Source organism: Nothobranchius furzeri, chromosome 17 (assembly GCF_043380555.1).
Source record: "Nothobranchius furzeri strain GRZ-AD chromosome 17, NfurGRZ-RIMD1, whole genome shotgun sequence".
Lineage (NCBI taxonomy): Eukaryota > Metazoa > Chordata > Actinopteri > Cyprinodontiformes > Nothobranchiidae > Nothobranchius > Nothobranchius furzeri.
Genome location: NC_091757.1, coordinates 56,755,786 through 56,765,845, shown reverse-complemented (window position 1 = coordinate 56,765,845; position 10,060 = coordinate 56,755,786). Strand labels below are relative to the sequence as shown.

General features: G+C 39.8%; 1 protein-coding gene across 1 annotated transcript; it reads right to left on the bottom strand.

The window, feature by feature from the left end:
- Positions 1-780: 780 nt before the first annotated feature.
- Positions 781-9,746, bottom strand: LOC107394301 (proepiregulin). Its single transcript, XM_015973194.3, has 6 exons — positions 9,741-9,746; positions 9,486-9,648; positions 7,633-7,716; positions 4,986-5,112; positions 4,748-4,894; positions 781-3,082 (listed from the first exon to the last, which is right to left on the bottom strand). Exons 1-6 carry the CDS (start codon positions 9,744-9,746, stop codon positions 3,016-3,018), a joined length of 594 nt encoding a protein of 197 aa, XP_015828680.2. The 3' UTR covers positions 781-3,015.
- Positions 9,747-10,060: the final 314 nt, after the last annotated feature.

Below are 10,060 nucleotides of genomic sequence, written 5' to 3'. Positions count from 1 at the left end.
TAAAAGAAGTCTGCAGATGCAACTATAAATGCAGCAATGTCAGAGAAGTATTAATAACATTTGACAGGAGTGATGAAACAGTTTCGGACAGAAGTGATTCTTTATTTGTGTTTGAGGGAGAGCTTCAGACATTTTTAATTCTCATGCATGTCAGGAACGAAACCCAAGCACAAAATGGGTTTAGACAAGGGCAACAATCAGATTAAAAAAAGAAAACAGGTAATTGTGAATTGATGTCAGAATAGTGGTAATAAATATTTTAGCAAGGGAAAAGTCTAGTTTGTAAACAAACGTGTGCGTAAATCACTGAAGTACTCTAAACTCTAATGTTACAGAAATGCCAAAGAACTTGCATGTTTTTCTCACAGCATTGCATAAAATCTCGAAAGATTCTGAAGGAATTTCAGGAATGTGAAGGACGAGGGCACACATTTCTGCCTGATGCATTTAATCTCCATTGTTATTCATCAAAAAGTACAATTAGAAATAAAAAAACACACCAGTAACCTTAGAATAAAAGCATTACACTCAGATTAATCTGTTGGAAGCCACACATCAAATATGTTAGGGGGAAGCTTGCACGGGGCATTGCTATATTGGGGAAAGCTAAGTATATTTTTAATCAGAAAGCACTTTATATGTTATACAATACGATGCTACTGCCATATTTGAGCTATAGTGTAGAGGTCTGGGGAAACACGTACAAAAGTCATTTACAGACATTAACAACAATGCAGAAAAGGGCTATCAGATTAATAACAAATGCAGGATATTTGGATCACACAAATGAACTTTTTATTAAAACGCGGACAATGAAGTTCCAGGACTTGGTTAAATACAAAACAGCACAAATAATGTATAAAGTAAGAAATAAATTAATGCCTGATAAAATACAGAAACTGTTCACAGAGAGAGAAGGAGGATATCACCTGAGAGGGACACTAAACTTAAAGATACATAAGTTTAGAACAACATTAAAACAGATGTGTATCACAATAATAGGGGTTAAATTATGGAACAATTTAGAAGAAGAAATCAAAGTAAGTACAAATATAAATGTGTTTAAAATGAATTATAAAAAACATATTCTGAACAAGTATATAGTGGAAAATAGATTATTTATGTGAGTGTCCTTTATTCTAAGGAAAAGTAAATTGTATCAATTGTAAAAAGATGTTATTTTTTTCTTTTGTTGTTTTTTTCCATATAATTTGGTGGTTTTTGGTGACTTGTACCATTTTGTTTGTTTTAATGTAGGTTTTGTGTTAGATTTAGTAAACAAGTAAAAATTACTTGTATAAAGGGGTAGGGATATATAAGTTTCCACTTCAGCCTACTCCTTTTCAAACACAGAAGAAGGGATGATATGTATTTTTTCTGTTTGTGGTATTTAAAAAAAATGTATGTTTTCTTTGTTTGAAATAAACTAAACTAATAAATTAAATGATAAACGGAATCACAGACGCAGAGCACATCTTATTCCCATATAAGGCACTGAACTTAAATAAAAGAAATGACAAAAACATTCCAAAAATATATATATAAATGTTTGTAACAAAAAGATAAACATAACTTAGATTACTTTCACATTAATATTAATATAGTTATTAATAGATATTTATTAATTTACATTAACTTAACCTCCCTCGTTGCCTCAAACAAATAAAAGATGAAATAAAAAAATAAGAATTTGACATATTTGTGCTACAAATGCAGCTACGTTCCGATCCCATTTAAGTCACTCTTAGCTGCTGACGTGTAATAAAATGGTCGGTTAGTTGCTTAGTGGGTTCAGCTTCGGTGGCTAGCAGGTAGTAACTCGCTTACATGTTTAATTTAACAAATATATACACAATTTAAAAAGTAAAAGGCTTGTTATATATTTATGTTGAAACTTGTGCGTATAAAATATAACATTATCTCCCGTGTCACGTGACTTTACGTGACTGCCACGGAAGCCACGTGATGCAAGTCTGTTCCATTTAATCATTTTCTTTGACCCAGGAAGGACCGCGTCCTCGTAAGCAAGACGTGAGAAACACTGAGGAACACGGCAGAGCCTGGAAGTAAAAGTAGGAGAGTAGTGTCTTTAGAGGAGAAGCAGAGAAGTGAACATGGACACCAGCTTGAGTACAACCACAGACCGATGGTGACCTGGCTTTTGTCCAACAGTGTGGATCTTTTTACTTCGTGGCTTATTTTCGTATTAGTTAGCTCGTGTTACTGTTAGCTCGTTGTTAGTGCTAGCTACAGCTGGATGTAGCAGGGCTATTTACGGCAGTTGTAATTCCACTTTCAACCAGTAGGGCAGAGGAACCTCCTCAGTGTTACGTTAAAGGAAAAAAGACACAGAAGTTGAAAAGTTATGTTTTTCGAGCTGAAAATAATTTAGTAAATATTATAATAATGATAATAATAAAAGTAATAAGTTTTACAAGTCGGACTAAATAAGCCAGTAAAACCTTTAAAGTCAGTCACTGATCTACTCTGTAATAAATCATTTTATTGGTCATTTTTAGTGTTTAAAACCCTAAAAAATAATTACAATAAATACAAAGACCGAAGCGAACTATAAATAAAAATATCAGGCAGGTGAACATTTCCATGTTTACTATTGGTTTGAATTTAGGTCGGTAAATAAAATGGATGAAAGGAGAATCGACGTCACAGCGCTTCTAAAGTTTCCCTGCTCTTTTCTTCCTCATCCTGTTGTGTTATTTTCTATGAATTCATGGTCTCCAACCAGAAACGGCTTTGTGTTTTTCTCACCATTCATCTTTACAGAGAGCAAAAGGGTGATGAAACCTAAGACCTGGTTAAAGCTGAAAGACAATGGCTCCGCCCACAAAGCTGTCTCCTTTAATCTCTTTATGATATTCCTGCGTGATGGTGATGAGCGGTGAGTAGCAGCCAGGCTGTGAAAAACCAGTGGGAAGCTGGTCTGAAAACACCTTTGTGTCGTAAACGTTTCATCTTGGAAACAGCCGCTGCAGACGGGGGGGGGTGTCCGTCACTTCAAACCGCCTGGACGACTTTGTAACTCGGCTGCTTCTGCTGCTGTGAGAATTTGCTCTGTTTGTACCTGAAGGAAGAGCAAAACTTTTATTATGACTTTCCTGCGGTGTCCATTACAGTAGTGCTTTAAATATCCTGAGGTTTGACTTGAAACAAGAAAAAGTCATGTCATTGTGACCTGATCATGATTTTTCAATGCATATAAGTTTGGAATGCATCCATTAGGCACAAATCGGCATCCATTTCCATCATCTGCAATTTCATATTAAATCTCTTCTGTTCTGTTGCTGTTTGCTTGAGAATGAAGTTTCTGAACAACTCATTCACTCTTGTTTTTGAGATTTTTTTGTAATTACCTCTAATTGCCCCACAAAACAACCCTCCCAGATTCTTGTTATTCTGATACTGCTTAAACAATCATCACGGATGAGTCACGTTAGAGCATAATCACAACAAAAACACCAGTTGTTTTTTTTAATCATCCGTAACAATTAGTTTTAATTTGATTTTACCCCACAATAATATTTACCTAGGTGCCCATTACTTGGGAACATTTCCTCATCCTCATCAAAGATGCTTTGCAAAAGTCTAGAACTTCCCTTTCATTGTTTAAAAAGAGCAGGGTTTTATCCAAATCAATATTCCTATTGAATTTTTTAGTGCGTTTCCCTAAACTTTGGTTTTCTTTTTCCAGAATGTTATCTCCATATACCACAAGGAATTGTTGTTACTTATGATGTTATTTGCACTAAATCCCTAGCGATAAAGCCACTTCAGCAGTTTTAATATTGACATTTTCAGTAACTTCCAGATTGAGCTATTTCAGGGCTCTGTCACTTTAAGAAAACAAGCTGGAGCTGGCCACGCCCACCCACCCTCACACAGGCTGCTATAAGCTGAGGAGCTCTAAAATCCAGGAGGGGCTGGAGGTAGAGCTACTGCTCCTCCAGCAGTCTTGCACATGAGAGGTGGTTGTTTTCTGTTATTTCTGTTTGTGACATCACAAAAGGGAACTTTTTGAAATGGCTAATTTTAGATCGATAATTCCTAAAACCAAACACTGACAGAAGATGGATGGATGGGGTATTGGGGTGAAGTCTTTTGTGTGTAAAAAGGCAGTAGAGGCCCACATGCTAGCACACAATAATGCCATGTCACAAAAAACACAATTTTTACATATTTCTACTGTTTGACTGAATTTCTTAGATATATTTATGAAAACGAACGAACAGTTCAGTTCAGCTCTGCAAACATAACAGAAATACTTATTTGATTGAACAAGCTGTCAGCTGAAAACTTAAAACATGAAATTTAAAGCATCGCTGTTTTGGGTCATTGCCAGGTTTTTTCTAGTTTTTTACTCTAGTACAGCTCATTTTTAGACCTTAAAATGTTTTTTCTACCCTCTGTTTCTAAAACTTTCTCATTAAAAAAATATCTGCATGTGAGGCTAGTCTGGAGCAGCCTGACCAGCCAGCCCAAAGCTTCCGCATGGGAATAGTGACAGTTCTGTGTGTAGAATTAAACAGAGGACGAGTCTGGCAGGCCAGGCTAGGTCTGCAGAGGACTAGGTATAAAATGAGTGAAATGCCAGAAAAGTACAACGAATAACATTTTCCATCCCGTCTCCACTTCAAATGTGACACGTTATCAGCTTTAACCGTAACTGTCACCCTGTATTTCAGCCTCTCAGGAGTTCTCTCCTTTCACACGAACCAGATGAAATCCTTACCACTTGCAGCAGAGGTACAGAGCTCCAGACAGGCCGAGCGTCAGCAGAATCACGCAGAAAACGATGAAGATGATCTGTCCTTCAGCCAAAGGTTGAACAACAAAATTCAGATGTTCACACCTGGACCCAGAGAACTCAGTCCCACACCTGTAACACAAACACAGGTGTGTGTGTGAATGACTGCATGTGATCAGGAAGGAGTAATTACACACACACGCTCACACACACACGCACATACTTGCAGTGGTGTTCGTTCATGTCCAACAGCAGCATACACTTGCCGTTGTTCAGACAGTAGTGGTCAAACGTGCTGTCGCAGCTCTCAAAGGACCGCTTCGTCACACGGGGGCGCTCTTCTCCCTCAGCTGAAACAACAGCAGCAGACACGTTTTAGTAGGAATCCCTGAAGCTTAATACAATTCATACACGACGTTCATGATGATTTTCTGTCTTTCCACGGTTCTGTCAAGGCTGTGAGGGTACACAGACAGACAGATAGATGTATACTGTTCATTTAAAGTAAAAATATATAATAATCATAATCACTTTTAAAATTTCTCTTTAACATTTATATGAAAATACATGATTTTTTTCCATTATGTAGTTTAATAAAAATATTGAAAAATTTTTTTTGACACTTGTTCATCTGTAGACTCTCCACCAGGGGGTGGTAGAGATGAATGAGACTAGATCTGGTAGGATTGTGATGAAGGTACAAATCCTAATACTTCATTTGGATCATTGGCGTTTCTAGCCCTAAACTGAATCCTAGCACCCCTAAAAGTGATTGGAGGGAAGCTCCGCCCACCTACAGCAATCTCATTGATGGTTATCTTGCTCTACGATCCTAAAACCGCACCTCAGGGTTCAAATTATGGGGGAGCTAAGGGGAGCCTTACTTGAAAGGGTGACGGCTCCCCTGGAAGCCCTCAACTTACACACCCAGGGGGAGCCCAGAAAAAGACCCTGGTTCTACCTTTATTACATACACCTATGTGGACTCTCCAGGGATTGTTTTGAGCACAGAAGACGCAGCGTGCTGATCGTCGATGCACTCCAGGCAGCTGCATCCTGCGCACGGCCACAATAACATTCAAACAAAAATCCCAAAAATATATTATTAACACACTATCGTTTGTGTCGGCTCATATCCTCTGGCGCGTTCTCTCTTTTATTTGTGCCTGCTGTGCTTCACTGTTGCAGAGCGGAGCGCATCATCTGTCTAGCGCTTCAATGACTTCATGTCACTGCCGCAGCCGGCGTGCACTGTGCTAATCTCTGCGGTCGAAAGATCCCTTTGAACTGCTTAGTTCAAAAGTAACTCGTGAGGTCAAATATAGGAAGCCAGGTAGCAGTTTTTCTGCTGGATTGGGAGGAGATGCAGGAAGATCAGAAACAGACAGAAAAGGAACATTTTAATATTTATATATGTGATGCAATCCAGATTAGAGTTAGAGGTATAGTGTGAATTTAGCTTTAGTTAAAGTTAGAGTTGGGAGTAGATCAGCGTTGGTTATGGTTAGGGTTGGGGTATGGGTTAGGGTTAGGGTTAGGCATGGTGCAATCACAAAATAAATGGAAGTCAATGGATTTGACAGAAAGACAGACGTGTGCGTGCGTGCGTGCGTGCGTGCGTGTGTGTGTGCGTGTGTGTGTGTGTGTGTGTGTGTGTGTGTGTGTGTAAGTAAGAACTTTATCGATACAGCTACCATGAACTTTTGTGCACAGGGTAGCCATATTGGATTTGATGCCAGTGACCTGACTCAGATCTCCACCAGCCCACTAATTCATCTTTTATTGTTGTTTATTGTTTAATAAACACATCCATGTTAACTGGACATATTCAGCTGCTTTTTAAAACCTCTCATTTAAATCACTTCTTTACACTTGAAGTTTTACTGAACCATGTGAGTCGGTGACTCACCTGTCCACCTTTATGAGTCATTTAGGCCATCAGCACTTGTTAAAGTTTGCCAAATCCAGTTAGGGGTTTGAAGGGTTAAATGTCTTCTTACATTGTTCATTAACATAACACATTTAAAAGAGATCCTCTAGACCGAGTGCTGTGATGTCGGGAGATCCGGTCTTGGGGAGGGGGCGGGGTCAGTGACGGCGGCTGCAGCGTGATCATCTGTCTCTTTTATTTAGCGACACGGAGAAGTTAAAAGGAGAGAGAAATAGAAGATAGAAGTTCTTGTTCCACTTTATTCTTTTGTTTCATGATGATAAACTGATGTTAAGTTCAGCTTGAAGAGAAACTGGGAGGAAGCTTTGGTTCATTTTAGGTTACAGGAGGTCTTGTCTCCTATCTGCTCCTCCAGAGACAGCATGGACATGAGGGTCACACGGACAGGAGAGTGCATTACCAACACATTCCCACACCCAAAGCGTCAAATACTGACGCGTGTGGCCATGGATGTAATTTTCACTTTAGAAGTGGGGGGGACACGGGAGTGTGGGGTGTGTACGTGTGTGTGTGTGTGTGGGGGGGGGGGGGGGGGGGGGATTCTTTACAGTATACTCTAATGGGAAACAGGCTTTTCCGCTTGGTCCCAGAGCTCAACCAGTGTCAATTTCATATAGCGTAACATTGTTTTGGTTAAAAAGTGCAGGGGTCAAAACTTGACTTTGGAAAAAGTGGGGGGACATGTCCCGCCTGTCACCCCCCCCCCCCCATATTACGTCCATGCGTGTGACCAAGCGTCAAAATGAGACGATTAGGGGGCCCCAGCAAGCAGCAGAGACCCCCCCCCCCCCCCCCCCCCCCCCCCCCCGGCCTTCTTGCTTCTGGGTCTTTTCTGTGAGTGGCCCTCGGACCATTATAATCGAGGACCCCTGGTCTAGAGGTTTATTTTCCTCTAAACTTCCAGTTTCTTCATAAATACCTTGAGACACGGACGAGCTGTCTGACGTGATCAGGTTGTGGGAAACACTCTCGGTAAACACATTTGGCCAAATCAGCACAACACCTGTAGAATGGCAGAGAGACGTTATTAATCACTCACGTATACAAACTATCTCAAATTTACATTTACTCATTAAGCTCATTGGGTCAAATGCAATTCTCGCTTATCTCATTATTGTTCTTAAACATATTTTTGGCACAACTGGTAGAAAACCCAAAAATGAAAAGCAAGAAATCCAAAAGTTTCTTCAAAACATCAAATCAGTTAGTTTGACATGAAACCAGGTTTGTTTTGTTCTGGCTGATGGAACGAAAGATTAAAACAACTCCACACCAGGACGACGCTCCTCCTGTTGCATAGTTAACATTGAATTCATGGCACGGCGCATTTATCAGTACCGTTTGTGTTTTTGGACGTAAAACACATCTACTGAGTCGATCCTTTTTAACAGCAACATTCAGTGTGAAAGAGATAAGAGACGCCTTTAAGGGAAGATCCTGAGGTGAAATAGAGAAACGTCACAGCACGCTCCAGCAGGCTGCGATGAGGCTCGGCAGCCTGGCCTGTACAAACCTGCACAACCTCATCATGGACGACGTCTGAGAACGCCCACATTCCAGCAGGAAGGACAGGAAATCACATTAAAGGTGCATGTGGGAAAAAGCTGATGCTCCCAACAACAAAAACCAACATCCCACTGAAACTTAAAACGGAGGTTTTGGTGTTGGTGTAAAAAAGTCAGAGTTCAGTAACAAAGAGACCTTTCTGCATGACTCTCACGCCTTCGCTCAGCCTGTTTGGGTCAGGAACCAGTGACTCATGCTGACTATACCTGTGCTACTTCCACTGGTTTTACACGTTTCCGCTTCTAAAAGTTCCAGACTCAAGTTTCTGGTCTGATTTGAAGCGTTGAGTCTTTACTGAAAACTGTTCCAGCATTCAGGATCATAGGAAAGTCATTCATTTGTGTTTGAGGTGGGTTAGGCAACAATCTGAATTAGAAAGTTTTAAACCTGAACAGCATTTATTCAGAAATATATAATATTAGAGATCTGGAGCGTTTAAGGGGATAAATTCAAATTCCTGCAGTAATTTAAACAATTTTTCTTATAATTTAAAGAATGTGATTGGACAAGTTAGAAATAAGAGTTTTAATCCAAATCGTGATGCATCCAGAAGTAAAATATTCCACCTATGACACAAGAGTCCTGTCTAATCTAACTTGGAGGAAAGCCTCAACTATTCAAAATATTACACAATAGTTGGTGTTTGCTTACAAAAATGACTGATTATTTGTAATAACGAGTCATTTAACATGTTTTGTTGTTTTTCTGCAGTAAAATGATAACCAGATCTTCTAAAATAGTTTTTGACATAAAAACTGCTTGAAAACGTTTAAATATCTCATTGGTCATTTAAAAATGTGATAAAACTAAATAAAGATATATGCAACAGTATAATTTCATGTTAATTCAGGAAAATGTTGCTATAGAGTAAAAAATAAAGACGATAAACAGACGTAGAAGAGATTTTCTGATCATTTGTTGTCTTCATGGAATAAAATCTGAGCCTGACAACATAAATGAACATATTTTCATTCTAACTGGTCGCTCCACCTTTAAATCTTTCAGTGCACCAGATCCAGTTCACATGTTTAATGTCAGGCTGTAACCTTTAGCTGTGTGGAGAGCAGAAGAAGCTGGGACGCATGCAGTCACCTCAAAGCAACGTCCACACAACTCCTTCATGTCCCAGCCTGCCTGAGCCGGAACAAGAGTCTTCTTCATCATTTTAGCTTCAGCCTCTAATTTGTGAATGAGAGCAGACCTTACCGAGCAGCGGGAGCAGGGCTGAGGTTCTGATGTTCCACATGTCTGATCGCTGACAGCAGGCTCTTCGGTCCGCAGGAGGAACGCGTCTGGATCGCAGAGGCGCTTCCGACTGGCCCAGCAGATATAGCGGAAGGTGCGCGCTGACATCCGCGTGGGCTCCATCCTGCGGTGGGTGTGGTGAAAAAAACTCCCGATTTAGATCATTTCACTCTTCACAACCAACAGTTTACCCAAATAATGAATCACGAGTTTCACCCTCATGTTTTTTCTTCTCTTTTACTGCGTTTCTCACAAATCTGAAGGCCAAGCCTTTAATCCTTATCATGAAGATCTGCTGAGAAAGACCAGATCGTTTTAACCCCCAGAGACCCACGGTTGTAATATTACAACATCAGATTTAAGTCTACAAAAATAAACCTTCCCCATTTTTTAAAACCACATTTACATTGCTGATAGGTCCTATTGTTCAGTTCTGCAACACTATTGGCTGTTAAATGTGTGAACAGGCCCGTTTATCTGGCCTACAACAACACGTGAACGGTTAAAAAAAGATTTTGCAGTTGTTTTCTAAATTT